At 44.2% G+C, this 18,013-nt stretch overlaps 1 protein-coding gene across 2 annotated transcripts in view; it reads right to left on the reverse strand.

The window, feature by feature from the left end:
* Positions 1-18,013, reverse strand: part of AGPAT4 (1-acylglycerol-3-phosphate O-acyltransferase 4) — a 396,016-nt gene that overhangs the window by 92,910 nt on the left and 285,093 nt on the right. For both annotated transcript variants that reach the window (XM_085611455.1, XM_085611456.1), the window contains one exon: positions 15,914-16,075. In XM_085611455.1, the coding sequence (XP_085467581.1) occupies positions 15,914-16,075 (162 nt within the window). The remainder of the gene's footprint in view (positions 1-15,913; positions 16,076-18,013) is intronic.

The raw sequence follows: 18,013 nt of genomic DNA on the forward strand, positions 1-18,013 counted from the left end.
AAAAAAATGCGCGGCCCCGAGACGTGCTCTATGGTGGGGGAGGGGGGGGAGCGTTGAAGCGCAAGATGGAGAGGCGGAGCGAGGCACGCGCGCGCTTGTGCGCATAACCGCAAGCTCTATGCCTCTCAAAAAGCTGTGGTCTGGCTTTTTGAAGCCCACTAACTAAAAGTCTCGCCAGTGCAGCGCATGCGCTAGCTCAGGCGAGACCTAAAAAGTTACCGGTCTTCATACTGATGGGGTGATAAGACAGCGTTTTACTGATGTCACCTAGGAGTTTGAGCTACAGGACGAACATTACAAGTGCAAGGATAGAATTCTTGTCTTAACGAAACTCGATTAGAGAGGGAACTGCCTATTTATCTGTTGAGAATGACTAGCTATGTAGGATTTAAACTATTTCAGTATAAAGCACATCTGATCTTTAAAAGTGTGGATGAGAATGACATGGGTGCCGATAATTGAAGTAGTACTACTAAGGAGGCAGCTGCATTATCTAAGATGAACAGAACATCATCAATAATTTACTAGAATGCTATGCATGTGCTGTTCCCGGCTCTCTTGCCAGACTGATAACTTCTGAAAGACTTATGTTTGACAAATTGCTTCAGTTGTTAGTCGACACAACTTTTAAGAATTTTAACAAGAAAAGGTTAACCATTAACTGAATACAGAAGAAGTTTTTTTTTTTTTAAACAAAGGATAGACTTGACCAATCTTGACATATCCTCAAAATGCCTCTTGAGGCACTGAAAGACTATCAGGCCTGTTCAATGAGATAGAGGTGGCAGTGCATTTCTTGTGCTAGTTTGGAAGGTATCAAGTCAACACAGTGACAAGAAAATATTAGTTTGGAGATGGTGTTAAGTAGTCCTACTGCAACTTCTTTAAAGAATGACAAGTGATTGGGTGGTTTTCTTCTGAAGTTAGGATGATAAGGATTATCACGTACCATTAGAACGTCTTTAATGAATTTTACTTTGAAGTCGAATAAGCTGTCTAATTCTTCAATAGTCTAGTCATGTTCACCAGCTTTCAAAAACTGCAGATGATTTGACTACTCAAAAATATTACTGGGCTGGTTTTTCTGTTGCTTCAAATATGTGTTGTGTGTTCTAGCAGTGCAGAGGAGCTCTAAGTTTAATTTATATGGCTTTGGCATAATAAAAGTTGCTCCAGTCTAAAGTTTTTCTTCTTTTTGTTTAGTTCCTTTGAGTGCCAAGGGGCAGACCATTAGCTTTTTCTCCTTTTTTAGTTTCATTGGGGGTAAAATTATTTATGGTCTCAATAATGATTGCGTTGGAAGTGATAGCTGCATCATTCACATCACGATCCACATGGAACTGAATAAGACTGGGGGATAGGCATGAAGCAAGCTTTTTAATGTATCAAACCTGTGTTTTGCATCTTATGGGCAAGGTGAACGGTGCAAGGCAAACAGACATGGAAACAATCCGACTAGTCCTCTGGCGTATGATTATCCACCAGAATGCAATCTTTCTTAGCAAGAGGGATAAATAAATGTAGAGTGGCCCCCTTAATATTAGTGGGTTTGAGGCAGTATTAAATGGAAGAATTTTCTCTCTCAAAGGAGAAAAATAAGTAAAGTATCAGCAAGGTCACCAGAGTGCAAGTGGCCCAAAGTGAAAAAAGTATTTTAAAATTGTTTGTCAAAAGTAACTTGAAATCATTATTGTAATGTAACAACGTTTTTTGGACAGCACACGTTCACCAATTACTCTGGTGCAGAGCTTAACTGTGGTTGTTGGTTTGCCCATCAGAACTCAACTCCACATGGGTGAGAAGGAAGTCCTTTGAGGCGTGTTGGCCCCATGACTAAGTGTGGTATGGTGCCCATGAGGATAAGCTCTGTGGGAAAGGGGAGTTGGTTCTATAGACATGGTGTCCAAATCTGTGTAGCTCTGATACATTTTGGGGTTGTTTTTGCTGGTGCAGTGCAGTACGGATGTGGATGTTTGTTTCTTACCCTCCTCCTAATTCGAGTCTGCTGTGGAGAGCAGCCCACTGCAAGGGGTGTCACAGTATCCCATACTGCACCTGGTGATTACTGCATTTCCAATAAGGTTGTGGGTAATTGTGCATGTAGAGGGTGTAAGTACTAATAGCTCCTGTGTGATTTTTTCTTCAGCTGAGTTCAGGAGCTCACCTATTACAGCCGCCTGATCTTGAAGTAAGTGTGCGGTTTGGCCAGGGTACTCAAATCCTACTTGGTTTAAGAACAGTATTCTACCTGGCTCCTTGTGCCCTGTTTCCCTATACCACTGCTCCCTTCTTTAATTCTTAAGGATTGGCTCATATTCTCCCATCCCTGCTACAGCGTGTTTGGGGTGCTGAATGTTGAACAGCTCAAGTTTTAATTCTTTAGACAGTAGACAGGTTGGCACAAATAATGTCCAGATGTACAAAAACAAAACTGGCACGGGATGTGTTAGTAAAACAGATGAAAAAAAAGTGAGAATATCCCCTTTGTTCACTGTTAAAAACCAAAGGTATTGCGATAGAGAAATACCAAGACTCATTATTTAGTCTCTTCACTTTATGTAGGCCACTGTGATGAAATACATTTTCATATCTTAACAGGGTCAGCTTCCCTTGCAGCCGGTTTTTGTAAGTAACTGCACACAGTCTCAAAAAACGTATTACGTAGCCGCTACATAACTTGCTGAATACCGTACAAAGCATTTTTCTGCTGCTTTTTATAAGCATTTATTCTAATAAATTGTTTTATTATCTTGTTCTTCACATTTCTGTTCAGAATGTCTAGCTCTGAACTCCATCTGCCTCATCACGATGTCATCATTTTGTTCTTTTTTACAATAATGTGCATAAAATAATTTGCACTTTGTTTATTTGTCATTCAATCAGAAAAAAGTTAAAAATTATTGGAATGTGTGGCAGGGTAGGATCAGTAGACACCTCCAAACTGAGGTGTCATTTCAGGCTCATGGGTCCGTTTAGTAAAACCTAAAGTTGTTTTTAGGTAATCATCATTAATTCAGCATGATACAAATCAAGAACTATAAAGAATCTATGTTAGGATATTAAAACACTGCCAATTATTCATTAAAAAAAAAGAGATATACAACTATTCATCTCAACGCTCGCTACCGCATGAGAAGAGAATACCGGGTAATCAATGTAGTAATAGGAGATTATGAAGAACTAATACTCATTGTTCACTGGAACAAGTACAATGCATGACATTTTTCAGTTTTGTGTGATAAGTTTGTTACTTTTAACAGGTTACTGGATCAATTTACAGTTCAATCGGTAGGTTATTTACAACAAAGGGCAGGCAACATGTGTTTCACCCCCCTGTGGCGTGCATGCCTGGGTCTTTCTCAAGGCTGTACACTATAACAATTATGGAGAGAACATAAAAAACGGAGAAAATATAATTTATTTCTACTTATTCCAGTGAACAATAATGATTACTTCTTAATAATTTATTATTACTACATTGACTACCCAAAATTCTCTTCACATTGCAAACTTGTCTTTGTGGAACCAAGGATGTGATTCACACACAGAGTTAGTGAACTATATATGAGATTGCAGCCCTGTCTCAGACGTAGGCCATGGAGATTTCACCTCACTTCCCTGTACATGTAAGACTGAATGAGGCGCACAAGTAGATAAAAAGTGCTCCTCAATCCAATCATCAAGTCAGTTTTTAAGAGAGGAAGTCTACAATGGCCACTAATTATTTCACTCTTATTCTCACAAAGGAAAATAGGATTCCAAGACTGGTTTCAGTTTGTGGCCTCAAAGTCTAGAGCAACCATTTCAAGCAGCCATCACCACCTATTGAAGCAACGCCACGCAACAAACATGGCATTGAGATCATGGATTCCCAAAGGTGCACCGTATGTAATAATCTCTAAGAAGGATTTTTCTCATGAAAGTATCCCTTGCACTGATAAAACAAGTTTCAACTTACGAGATGACACAACTTGCTAATTAAAACTGGCAGGTAAAACTAATATACCAGAATGTAGGTGCGTAGGTCTCCACAGAACTAATCAAACTTCCGTTTTGGTTGCATGAAGGCTAACCCTGGTCTAGTTCAGTGTCTGCGACTCTGGCATGGAGTTTTATTCAGTATGCATGAGGTTGGCTTTGAATGACTGAATGTCTCTTTCTTCATGTCCAGAGAGTCGATGTCCTTTTTTTTCTAGGCCAGAACATTAACTAGACCAGAGACGTCAGAACAGTACGTAGAAATGAGTACAACTACAGGGAGAGATTTATCTTTTACATGAAAGAGGCTAAACAGAGTAGCACCATTCTACTAGCAAGGATGTTTGGGGAAGCTATCGAAGTAGCTCAACCTTCGCCATTATCCTTTGTGCTGTAAGAAGACCACATTAAATTATGGTTTTATGTAGGTGGGCGTTTCCTGGCTAGGCTTACTATAGACTTCAACAACCAAGATCTAATTTCTAGCAGGAACATGGAGATGAAAACGAGTTACTTACCTATAACTTCAGTTATCCAGTATTGGTATCTTTCATAGATTCATATACTTGAATCATCCCAGCCGTCGAGGTGGGAGTCTCATGGTACAAATATAATATATACATAACAGTAATAAAATATCATACAATAGGCTACAATGGACAGTAAAGACACTACACTAGCCTATCTTGTCTTTTTGTAAAAAGAACCAAATCTGGAACACAGCCAATCAGGCTCCAGCACCCTCTAGAACACTCCACAGAGAGGCAAGTCCCTCAGATTTTCATAGCACAAGTGACAGTGAGTATAAAACAGTAATAAGGGAAGCCTCTCCGGGGAGGAGGGTGGGTCGCATGTGAATCTATGAAAGATACCAATACTGGATAACTGAAGTTACAGGTAAGTAACTCGTTTTTTTATCCAATATTGGGATATCTTTCATAGATTATTATTATTATTATTATTTAAAGATTTGTAAAGCGCCTGGTGACCCGGAGGCATCCCCGCGCTGTGAGAGCTTGAAATTGGCCAAGAGGGGAGAAAAAACGTATTTAGGGAAAAGCAGAGTTTTGAGCTGCTTGCGAAAACGCAAGTAGCAGGGTTCCAACCGCAAACTGCGGGGAAGCGAATTCCAGCGTGTGGCTGCCTTTACGGAGAAGCGACGGCCTCCAGTACGCACCCTCCTAAACTTGGGGACATTTGCCAGTCGCTCATTGTCCGAGCGCAGAGATCTCGAGGCTTTGTACGGGGTAACCATATCTCCTAGGATCGAAGGGCCTTGTCCATTGAGGAGCTTGTGAGCGATGCACATTGCCTTAAACTCGATCCTCTCTCGCACTGGCAACCAGTGGAGAGCCTTAAGCGCAGGTCTGGCAGAGGTTCTGGAAGGAAGACCCATCAGCATCCGGGCAGCCGCATTTTGGGTTCGTTGTAGCTTGCCCAGAGTAGCTTCAGGGGCTCCTAAATAGACAGCATTGCTGTAGTCCAATCGTGCAAGGACCAGTCCTTGAACCAGGAGTTTCCTGGATTGAAGGGGAAGCAGAGGAAGGATCTTGCGGACTGACCGCATAAGTCCAAAGCAGGTTCCAACTGTTTTAGTTGCCTGGGTTTTCATTGATAAGTCCGGTTCGAGCCAGACCCCAAGACTCTTGATTTCTTTCTTGGGGGCGGGTACCTCACCCATAATATCGGGCCAAACAGATGATGGAATTGCTGACCACTTCTTGCCCATCAGCATAACTTCTGTTTTGGACCCATTAAGTTTAAGTGAGGACACGCACATCCAGAGATGGATTTTCTGGAGGCAGTGCAGGAGATTATCTGGGCATTGATCAAGATGTGAGAGAGAGACGACCAATTGCGTGTCGTCCGCATAACTCACAATCTTGATGCCGAAGGGGGCAACTACATCCTCCAGAGGGGCCATATATGCGTTAAAAAGAGTGGGACTAAGTGAGGAACCCTGGGGAACCCCACTTGTCAAAGGAAGAGAGTCAGAACGGGAGTTGCCATCCCAGACCTGGAACGAACGGCCCAACAGGAATGACTCTATCCAGGCCAAGGCAGTGCCCCTGAGTCCTGCCCTGGCCAGCCGGTGGAGCAAGACACGGTGATTCACCGTGTCAAAGGCTGCACTAAGGTCCAGGAGGATCACTGCCACTGACCCCCCGAATCCAAAATGCACCTTGCCTCCTCGATGACGGCGAGGAGGGCAGTGTCCGTACCTTGGCCAGGGCGAAACCCCGTTTGGGAACGTCGCAGCAGATTGTTAGATTCCAGAAACTGGGACAGCTGGACGTTAACCAGTTTTTCAGCAATTTTGCTGATGCCCGGGAGGAGCGAGATCGGCCTGTAGTTGGCCAGATCAGCGGGGTCCAATTGGGGTTTTTTGAGAAGGGCTTTAACTACCGCCCCCTTCCAACTAGGAGGGACGGAGCCTTGGGACAGTGAGGCATTGATCAACTCCAGAACTGGAGGAGCAATCGCAGAGGCGACTGCTTTCAAAAACCTCATGGGAGCAGGGTCACGGGGAGAGCCACTTTTCATCTTGGCCAGAGTTTTTTCAACTTCGTCCGATGAGACCGCCCTAAAAGCATTAAGCTGCGGGCGAGGGTCGCCTACTGGACAGGTGTCAGGCGTCACGTTGTCCCAGCAGGGTAGCTGGTTGGGCTGTGGAAGTGAAGTTAAAATGTGGGAGACTTTAGAGTCAAAGTATTTTGCAAGTTCATTACTCCTGTCCAGTAAGGCCCTGGTCAATGAAGGGGGTTGTGGTATCTTTAGGAGTTCTTTGACGATGAGATAGGATTCTCTCGCGGAGTTTGTGGCATTTTTTATCCTATCGTCATAGTGAGAGGCCTTAGAAAGTTTCAAAGCAGATTTGTATGCTCTCACAGTCCTCCGGTAGGAGTCTTTACTAGAGTGGAGCCAGTCCTTCCTCCACAGTCGCTCCGCTTTTTTACATTCCTTGCGGAGGGCTCTGAGTTCCAGGCTAAACCATGGGGCCGAGCCTGTCTTTCCGCTCTTGTCTTCACGGGTTTTTATAGGTATGATAGAGTCGAGTGAGTCGGAAATCCACTTCCTAAAATTGCTATCAGCTACGGCAAGGTCCCCCGAGGGGGCGGGGGTCGTCGATTCCAGAGCTCTGGCCCAGTCCTCAGTTGAGAGTCTGGACCATGCCCTGTCCTGGGTGTACGTGACGGGCTTGTGGGGCTTCCTGAATTCTCCTGGCCAGAAAAGAGGAACCAAAAAATGGTCTGTCCAAGGGAGGGGGCAAGAAGTTTTGGCCTGGAGGGTGCGGACATTTGTAAAACCTGGGTCTAGCAGGTGGCCCTTAATATGGGTGGCTCCGGTATTGGCCAGTTGGAGGCCGTAAGCAGCCAAGTCTAGTATCAGATCAGCAGCCCCTGTGTCTAGGGGATCATCAAAGTGAATATTGAGGTCCCCTAGCACAGTAAAGTTAGGTGTAGAGTGGGCAAGCGCTGAGATAGATTCTAGTAGGGCGCTAGCAAAGGGACCAGATGGCCGGGGGGGCGATACACCAGAAGACCTGCCAGGGAGGTTGTCGGGGCCAGATGGATGGTAAAATGGCAGCTCTCTGAGTCTGTGATATGAGCATCGCTAATTCTGCAAGAGAAATGATCTCTATGCAAAATGGCCAGTCCGCCCCCTCTACCAGAGGGACGTACTTGGGACTGGATAAGAAAGCCCGGGGCCAGAGCCAAGACCACATCCGAGTGAGTTGTGAGCCAAGTTTCCGTGAGAAACAGGATGTCTAGCTCATGGTCCACGAGCAGGTGGTTAATAAGCAGGGCGTGCATGGGGAGCGACCTACAGTTCAATTCTGCTAATTTCAGGCCAAAGTGTAAAATTGGTGCCTGAGTCAGTTGTAAGTTGACCGGGTGGCAGAGTACACAATTTATAAAATGTCCATCTGATTCGTGTACATAATTACACTGTGCGTTCTTTGTAGGTCTAAGACTTAGTAAGGCACGACGCGAATAGCTCACCCTATCGGTGTCCACGGCCGGCATAGGTTCTGGCCCTAAGCCCGTTCGTGCGCGTATGGGCGCAGACGGGCTTGCCTTAGGCGCGCCTTCCGCGCGCGAACGGCGCTCCCGCTGCGCTCGTCCGCTGCGCTTCCTGGGAATGCACATATTTATAGAAGAAGGTGGGCGTGGCCTCCAGCGGTGGCCGTGGCCAGGGGGTTTGGCGCGCGAAAGGCAGCACTGTTTCTTTCAACCCGTCAGCGCTAAAATCCGCTGTACGGTGTTGTCTCCTGCAGCGTGTAACAAGGGGAAGTGCTCAGGGGTAAGTGACAGTGGTTAAAAGCAAATGCTAAACAATTTTAAATACAAGTTAGAAATGCGAGCAAAATGCACCCGGCTTCCGCCTCAGGCGCTTAGGTCTCTTAAGATTCACATGCTTGAATCAGAATAGCTAGCAGAAAAGCCCTTAGTGGATGGTGGGTATCATACAGACCACATTAGATATCTCGTAAAACATATTTGTAAATATACTTATAACAAATGCCGTACTACATGAGAAAAGCATTAGCCATAATGAGAGAAGACATAACATTAACAAGTAAAAGAAATATCATTCAAAAGCATGAAAAAACAATCACCTCTCAACGGAGGCTTACCTTATTTGAAAAGGTTGCGTAACACTGCTTGACCAACTGCTGATTCAGCTTCTGTAGCCAGATCCAGACAGTCATGCCGTGTAAATGTGTTCACATTTTTCCAAGTTGCAGCACGGCAAATCATTTCCAACGGTACTCCGGCAAAAAGCGCTGCCGATGATGATACAGCCCTTGGGGAATGAGCTTTAGGCTGCACGGACAGATGATTTTTAGCTTTAGAATGGCAAAATTGAATCGCTGATGCAATACATCTTGCAATTGTTGATTTCGTTACTGCTGTACCTGATTTCTGACCACCATAAGATACAAACAATTGATCTGATTTCCGGATGGATACAGTTCGTGATAAATAGGATTTGTGGCACCTTTTAATATCCAAAGTGTGTAGAGCCTTCTCAGCTGGGGTGGAAGGACTGGGAAAGAAAGTATGTAGAATAATGGGCTCATTAAGATGGAAAGAAGATGGAACCTTTGGAATGAAGGTAGGATTTGTTCTTAGGAGAACATAGTCATTGGCAAATCTTAGGTATGGCTGTTTGATAGTAAATGCCTGAATTTCGCTGACTCTCCTAGCGGAGGTAAGCGCCAACAAAAGAGCAGTTTTCCAGGAGAGATATTTAAGCTCAGCTTCGTGCACAGGTTCGAATGGGTGCTTCATGAGCTGTGATAGAACCAGGTTAAGCCTCCATTTGGGGGGAGCTCTGATGGGTGGAAAAGCTCTGAAGAGACCTTTCAAAAATTGCTTGACCAAATGGTTAGAGCAGAGAGATGAGCCGCCAGTAGCGCGCCTGTAAGTCGAGATAGCGGCCCAATGCAGCTTAACCGATGCAAACATGAGTCCAGCGAAAGAAGATAAGGAAGAACATTCTCCGGAGAACAGTCCAGGGGATGTGTATTATTATCAGGGCACAATGAACAGAAACGTTTCCATTTCAAAGAATAGGTTTTTAGAGTAGAAGGAGCTCTTGCTTTTGCAAGTATGTCCCTGCAGTCCTAGCTCTTTGAATTCAGTGAGCTCAGAAGCCAGGCATGAAGTGGGTGGAGAATCTGGCCCTTGCTCATTGTCGATAGAGTTGGAGACACTGGGAGGTAAAATGGGTTGCATTCTGAGTGCAGGAGAAGCTCTGTGAACAAGTGCTGACGTGGCCATCGTGGGGCAATGAGAATCATTCGGTACGGTTCCATTTTTAGTTTTCTTAGAAGTCTCGGAAGTAACGGAAAGGGGAAAAAGCTTAAGCGAAAATCCCCGTCCATCTCATCATGAAGGCGTTTCCCAAAGAGCCCTTCTCTGGTTCCCAGCTGGCATAGAATGGGCATTTCCGATTTGGCTTGGAGGCAAAGAGATCCAAGTTGGGTCTACCCCACATCTGAAAAATGTGTTCCACAACGGACTGGTCCAGAGTGTTGTTTACTCCTGGCAGGGGCTCCACCTTTATAGAAATGTGGTGAGAAAGGAGCCACTTCCATATGTTTTGCGCTTCCTGAGATAGGACGTGAGAGCGAGTCCCCCCCTTGCTTCTATAGGTCATGCATGCAAGTGGTGTTGTCGGTTCTTATGAGAACTGAGGGCCCTTGAAGTTTTGGGAGAAAAGACTGCAAAGCCAGACATATAGCTCGAAGCTCCCGGAAGTTGATGTGCATTTTTTGACAATGCTTTGGACCATTTCCCTCTTATGCAGAGATCTTGGAGGTGCGCACCCCATCCTTCGAGAGAAGCGTCTATAGTCAAGATGAATTCCGGTGTGGGAGAAAGAAAGGTAAGCCCGGTCGAGACATTGCTGCAGCGCTGCCACCAAAGCAGAGCTACCTGCATAGCTGGGGTTATCCTCACCAGGTCGTCGAATGACCCTGTTATTTGAAGCCATTGACTGCCCAGTTCTTCTTGGTTAGGTCTCATTCTGAGACGGGAGTGAGGAACCAAAAGGATTGCAGAGGACAACATCACAAGAAGGGACTTTATCTTCCTCACAGAAGCAAATCTTCTTTTTTTCGTAGGTCTGATGCTAGAGAAACCAGATGGGATTGCCTTTCTGCGGACAAGAATGCTTTATCCGGGATAGTGTCCAAAACTGCTCCCAGAAACTGAATCCTTTGAGGCGGATGAAGAACGGGCTTTGGGAGTTGAGAGACAGCCCCAGGGCTTGCAACATACGAAGGCAAGTGAGCGTTGCTTCTGAGGCTTGCCGGAAAGAAGCAGCTTTTATTAGCCAATCATCCAGATATGGGAAAAGCTGCAGGCCCTGCAGCCTGAGATGAGCCGCAACCGAGGCAAGGCATTTTGTAAAAACTATTGGAGCTGAACGCAGGCCTACAGGGAGAACCCTGAATTGAAAATGCGCACCTACCACAGTAAAACGGAGGAACTTGTTTGGGGTGGATCGGGATGTGGAAGTATGCATCCTGCAGATCTAGTGTTGTCATGAAGTCTGCATGGTCTAGGAGTTGCAGGATCTCTTGAGAGTAACCATACGAAAGGATTTCTTTTGCAGGTATTTGTTCAGCTTCCAAAGATCCAGGATTGGTCTTTTTCTTGACTGAAAAGAAGCAGGAGTAAAAACCTCTTCCCATCTGAGAGCGAGGCAACTCTCTATAGCTCCTTTTTGTAGCATACTCCTTGCCTCTTTCTTGAGAATAGCTAGATGTGGTGGATGCTTCTTTAAAGGTGGATGGGGCGGACGGAGGTTTACAAATTCTAGGGTATGTTCAAATTTGATTACGTCCAAAACTCCCTTGTCCGAGGTCAGTTTTTCTCATTGACTGAATGGAAGCACCTGCCATGGTGGTGAACCTCTTTCCTATATTATCAAGGCTCCTACCATCCTTGTCAGGAGGTGCAGTAATCGGTATCGATGGATTTCTCGATCTGCGCTGAGCAGCCTGAGAGATGACAGAGTCAGGCCTGGGATGACCGGACAGGCATGCAGGGGCATCATCCGGGGCCTTATACTTTGTATCAATCCTGAGAAGAATTGCAGGTACAGAAAGAGGGCTCCTCATAATCTTGACGCCCTCTTCCCAAATATGGTTGATTATGGGAATTGGGAGGACCTATTTTCTGCTCTGATCTTTAAAATCATAGAGAAAGCAGTCCGACTGCTTAACGGGCATAGGGAGGTGAAAACGTGTTGCTGCCCTCTCCATGACTGCATGAAAACCTCCAATGTCTTTGGGAGGGGAATCAATTGCCTGAGTAACTGGCGATGATGGTGTAGAGATTACATAATGCTCCCATTCATACATGGTTGTTGGTGATTCAGGGAGTTCGCTCTCTTCGGCGACTGCATCCTTGTCATCATCTTGTACTCCTTGGTCTTGTGGTGCAGGTAAAATATCCTGAGAACCAGCAACTGGAACAGATGAACTTGAAGTACGCAAGACAGATGGAGGAGAAGGCTGTCTTTGAACGGGATCAGCTGCAGTTGGGAAACGAGTATGGTAGTCCTGCAGTATAGCTGCCAAGTCCTGTACCAAAGTCATGGGCATCTGCACCACAGGTTCCTGACGAGGCAATAAAACTTGAGGCCTTTGCACGGTTTGATAAGGCTCATAATACTCCTCTTCCTCATCATCCTCTTTGTATTCCACTTGAAGCTGAGAGGGGCTGCGTGCAGGGCTGAACAGCCCATCATCCTCCGACTCCTCCAAAAAATGGCTAGGAGGCAAGGGAGAAATGTATGAAGGGTTGTGGTAGTAGCCCCTCGTAGACGGTAGCGTAGACGATAAATTAGATGATAAAATAGGAGTTACTTGTAATGAAGTGGGCCTTTCCGCATGATCGTCGACGAGATGATGATGGACGGAGACATAGAGACAGCTGAAGCTGCCATCATTGTTGTGAGCGTCGACGTTGTCGTCGTCGAAGTCGTCGATGGAAGACCAGTCGTCGACTATGATGTCGTCGTCGAAGTGGAGGTCGGCATCGACCGAGGAAGCGTCGACGAGAGTGGGACCGTCGTCGACGGTGGGAGCGTCGACGAGAGAGAGGCAATCGCCGAAGGTGCCGTCGACGAGAGGGACGTTGACAGAGGAGAAACTGTAACCGTTAGTGGTATTGTCAACGGTGTCATCGCCGGAGGAGAGTTGATCTTCGTTGTCGAAGGAACGGTTCTTACCAGTTGTTCCGTCGTTGGCGATAGCTTCGACGAACTCTGTGGTGGCTTTGTCATCGACGGAGTCTTTTTTGACGACGACGAAGATCTGACAGACTCTGACTGAGTCCTGGGCTGTTTCAATGCCGTTTTAAGTGGCATTTTTTTTTTCCACAGATTTTCCTTCAGAAGAGAAAGAAAGTTTCTCTTTTTAAGAGGCAGAGTGGCTAGCCTCATGGTGAGACTTTTTAAATGTCTTGCCAGCTCTTTCAGGTGGATCTTCAGATATATCCCTCTTCTTAGACGCAGGGAGGCTATCACGGTTATCATCTTCAGACACCACCTAAGGTCTCACTTTCAATTTCTCCAGCCAGATCAGTAACCTGCCTTCTCTATCCTTTAAGGTCTTTGAAGAAAAGTTTCTACAAATTCTACAGTCTTTGACCTTATGTGAAGGATACAGACAATATATACACTGCTTGTGGGGATCCTCAAAATGTAACCTCTTTTTCCCACAGGAACCCTAAGGAAAGAACAATCCTTTCTTTGTATAATCAGACAGTATTCAGCAACATTTTGAGAAAACTGAGCAGAGCTCAGGGAGACTCCCTGTCACACGACGTGCGGTAGAAAATCTGAGGGACTTGCCTCTCTGTGGAGTGTTCTAGAGGGTGCTGGAGCCTGATTGGCTGTGTTCCAGATTTGGTTCTTTTTACAAAAAGACAAGATAGGCTAGTGTAGTGTCTTTACTGTCCATTATAGCCTATTGTATGATATTTTATTACTGTTATCTATATATTTTATTTGTACCGTGAGACTCCCACCTCGACGGCGGGGATGATTGAAGCTTGTGAATCTATGAAAGATAACCCAATACTGGATAACATGATACAGTTCTGTGACTTCTACAACCATAAAAATGGGCTGGGCGTTCTAAGGAAACTGAGAGATGGACATCAGTTTGACCTATGACAGAAAGAATTGGAACATCGCTCAAAAAGGCTGATTTACCTATACATTAAAGTTAAAAGGATGCAATATTATCTTATGTTAAAAATATTTATAAAGCGCACATAGGTGTCTTGGCACTGCTTCCAATAGCAATGGTCTTCACAGTTCAAGAGGAAAAGAGACGATTAGTCTTGGTTGTTAAAAATCCAGGTTTTTAGAGCCTTCCTGAAGATGCAAGCGGCCTCCCTAGTAAAGGATTATGGTAGGCATTGGAACACTGACTGGTCTGCAACCACCCAGGATGGAGAGGTTTAAAAGGTACAGTGAGAGTTAAAGAAGCTCTGGCATCCATGCTGAAGATGACTTTAGGAGCAGTGTACCTGCTCAAGTGATCCAGTACAGACAGAGCTGAGCAATACTCAAAGCAGGGACAGAAACAATACAGGGTTCAATTTTAAAAACGCATTACCTACAAAGGTTAATTAAAGGGGAAAAGTGGCAACCAGAACTCGAAAACCAGTTCCCAGGCACAAAAGTAGGATGTCATATTTTTATGTGCAGAGAATTAAATTAAGAGTTCGCAATGTCTACGAACACTGCACATTTTTTTCAGTTACAACACATGTGGCCAGGCACACAAGACGGAATTCAAGAGTCCTTATTCTGTGGGTATTTACTAACAGTAGCAATACATTCCCCACAAGTATATAAACTTCTACACTTACACCCAAATGATCCACGCATAAAGGATGCACATGGTGTAGGCATGTTGTTTGAGAACACCCCACAGATTCACAAGGACTGTGAGAGAAAAGAAGACTTAGCATGTACAATACATCATATATAAACTAATAAATAAATAATTAAATGGATTACATCACCAATTTCATAATCATACACACGCAGATTTTTTTTGGCAATGTGATATTTCCACACAGGCAGGTTGAAGCAAACAAGTGACCTCCTGATAGGTTTGTGAATGACATACCATTACAAGCGTAAGTTCCAAACGTTACAAGCAAGACAGGTGTTCGTCTTCGACCTTTGCAAAACATGTGGAGAGTTCTGAATCACCACAGTTCCAAGGCGTGACTCCTCATCTGGTGATTAGCAATTTACTTTTGCATTGAGCTCTTAAGGTCTACACTCAGTGAACATTGAACTCACTGTAGTCTCAGCAGATTTTAGAGAACCTACCACGCTAAATGTATTCTAAATAAATACAGTTGAAAAGCAAAAAACAAAACAAAACCTTTTCTCATCGGGGAAGCCTTCACTGACACACAATAATCACTACCAACTCTATTTTGGTAGCAGCAAGTTCAGCTTCAACATGTAGTGGCACACAAAACGTCTAGAACAGTGTTCATCAGGGATGTTTTAATGGATGGTTGTAGGCGATACAAAAACTTGCAAAAGATAGACTTTGGCATAAGACTCACTCAATCGAGTTTCCTTAGCTTTTTGTGAAGGCAACAAAACCTTGGTCTAAGGCAAGAGGAGCAGAATTGGATGAACATCACCATTATGGCAAAGTGCTAACAGTAGCCTATACATATTTATATACTAAATTCCTTTTTTAGTCTTTCCTCTGCAAGCAGAATTATTAGGACGTTGAGTATACAGTTACCATTGTATATTACTCACATTCGTTCATAAAAAATAATTGTTTTTATTATTACTCACATTCTATTCGTAGAAATCTGCATCCCTTCGACTATCCAGTCAAACTTTGTCTGAAATCTTGGATAGCGATAGAGTCCACCAAGGTGGTATTCACCTACTGTGGTGTGGATAGGTCACTGATGATTAAGCATGCCACAAACTTCATTAGGTGACCTACCCATTTCTTGTTGGATGCCTGCAGATAATCTAATCCATCTAATGCTAGCCTTAAAAATCCAAGCTCCATTTTTTTGTGCTATAATAACATTACTCAAATTCTGTTCATGGAAATTAATTGCCATTGGATAAAATAACATTATCCTGTAAAAAGGTTTGTGTTCGGAATAAACGCTTATTTTATCATCTTTCTTTAGGAAATACAATCCCCTGACCTTCATCTAACAATTATAAACACTTCGTCTTGCTCGGATCGACCTCTGTGGGAACAAAATTAGGAACCGCAGATTATATTTTAATGTATGCATCTGCATTTGCCATGTCGATCAATGTAAGAAAGAATGACTCCCGCCAGTTCTTCCCTTGGCATTGCAACCATTTTAAATGGAAAAAGGCACCCACTCAGACTGCTTACCCAGAAGTCTTCGGGGTAATCCCTGAGATTGTGCAAATCTTGCACCACAGTTTTCCGATCTTCTTCCCACCTCCGTGAACAAAAGACAACCTCCAGAAAATACCACATCCAGCCAATGACAGGAATGTAGGAGAGTTCCTTCTTTGCTAGCACCTTGGAACTCTGTCGTAAAAAGAACATAAGAAAAAGTGGTCACAAATATGATCAAGCTTTGCTGTATCCAACATGTTCTCTTTTCAAGTCGGGCACATTTACAAGAATAAATGCAGAAAAAAAAGTTACTCATATGACAACAATGAATCTCATCGATCCATTACTTGTACAAGACGTCATCATCCCAAGTGGTGTAGCAAGGTGGTTGGGGGGGGGGGGGGGGCTCAAGAGGGTGGTCCACCCCAGGTGCCACAAGTTTTGGGGGCAGCAACACTTTTACCCTTGTCGTTGTGAGTCTGTCTGCCACCCCCCACCCATTCTTACCTGCGGAGGTAGTGGGCGGCAAATGCAGGGACTGCCACGGGCGGCAAAAGGTCTAGCTAAGCCACTGCATTATCCTACACATTCCCCAATGTGAAGAAGTCACGTCGGAGTAACTAACTGGTGTGATCTTTCTGTACCAAACTGTACAGCCAGTGATGCTCAAAGTACGGCCCGGGGCCGCCTGTGGCCCTCCTGAACTTCAAAAGTGGTCCCTGGGTTAACAGCAGCCCTAGGCTGCTGTTTACTTCAGTGAGCACTAACATTCAGCAAGATGTTAAATAAATGGGGAAGCTTTCATTTAAAAGCTAACTGAACATAAGTAAAATATTCTAATGAAGTATCCTGCAACATTTAACCACCCACAAAGCCCTATCCTGCTACCATTCATGCGGCCCTCGGCTCACCACAGACCACACTTTGCAGCCCCTCTGGAAACGTTTGAGAGTTTCTATGCTGTATACCTACTCAAAGCCCAGTAAAGACGCGGGACGCTATGCTATGGTGATGCCTTGTAGAAGGACAGAAAGTGTACCACTCACAATGCCAAGCGTATATTTTTCATCTCCTTCTACTTATGCCAATATTGGAGTATTTACCTCCGTCAATGGAATGCATGGAGAAAATGTTGATTGACCCTGGATTGTCCAGCAAAACAAATTAAAACATTTGAGAAAACGAATTCCAAATGACTGTTCTAGTCAAATGTTACAAGGTACTAACAAACCTATTTCATAATGCTGTATCAGTAAACTGTAAAATATTACAATCTACATTACCTTTCAGTTTCATTTAGTAAGTTCCCAAATCAAAAGTAATACCATAGACAGTAAAATAATTCCATCTTTGTTAATGTTGTGAAGGCAGCAATCACAGTATTACTGAAAGGCTTTAGTAACAGGATAGTGAATACATTTAAGTGCCCTTCAGTAACACCATCATTTCAAGGAAATTATATTTGACAGATTAGTTAAGTAAATTATACATTATAAATGGGGGACGATAAGCATATATATATACATGTATATATATGACTTTATTATGAGAGCCAATAAATGAGAAGAAACTCATTAGTTATCCCTATGTTTTCGATCCGCAAACAAAGCTTAAACATAAAAAACATTTTGAAACACAATAGTCTGCCTCGTCTGCAATAGCTCCATCACCTCTGTGATTCAGTATTCGGGCTTTGCCTGGGCGAAGGCATCATGTCTGCGTCAGACGGCAACTGAGAAGATAATGCCTACAATTAGGCCACAGGTCACTTCAGCAGCCATCAATCCTCTCCTGACCATTATATGGGATTCGGCAGGAGCACCGGAAGGAGATGAGAGGAGTTGGCCTAACGGCTAGGGCGGTCGACCTCGAATCTGGGGAACCGGGTTCGAGTCTCGGCAAAGACTCTGAACATCCTGTGATTCTGGGCAAATCACTTAATCTCCATGCGCCTAACAAAAATAAATGTGTCCTCATGTACCACAACTGGTGCTGTGTAAAGCGCTCTGATACCCGATACCTTCGGGTCAAGTTTGCGCTATATAGAACTCCGTAGAACAAAAAAATACAAAATAAATAAGTACATTTATTGTACACATCTCTGCCCTCCGTCATTCGTTTCCTTCAGAA

The sequence above is a fragment of the Triturus cristatus genome, chromosome 6 (assembly GCF_964204655.1).
Source record: "Triturus cristatus chromosome 6, aTriCri1.1, whole genome shotgun sequence".
NCBI lineage: Eukaryota > Metazoa > Chordata > Amphibia > Caudata > Salamandridae > Triturus > Triturus cristatus.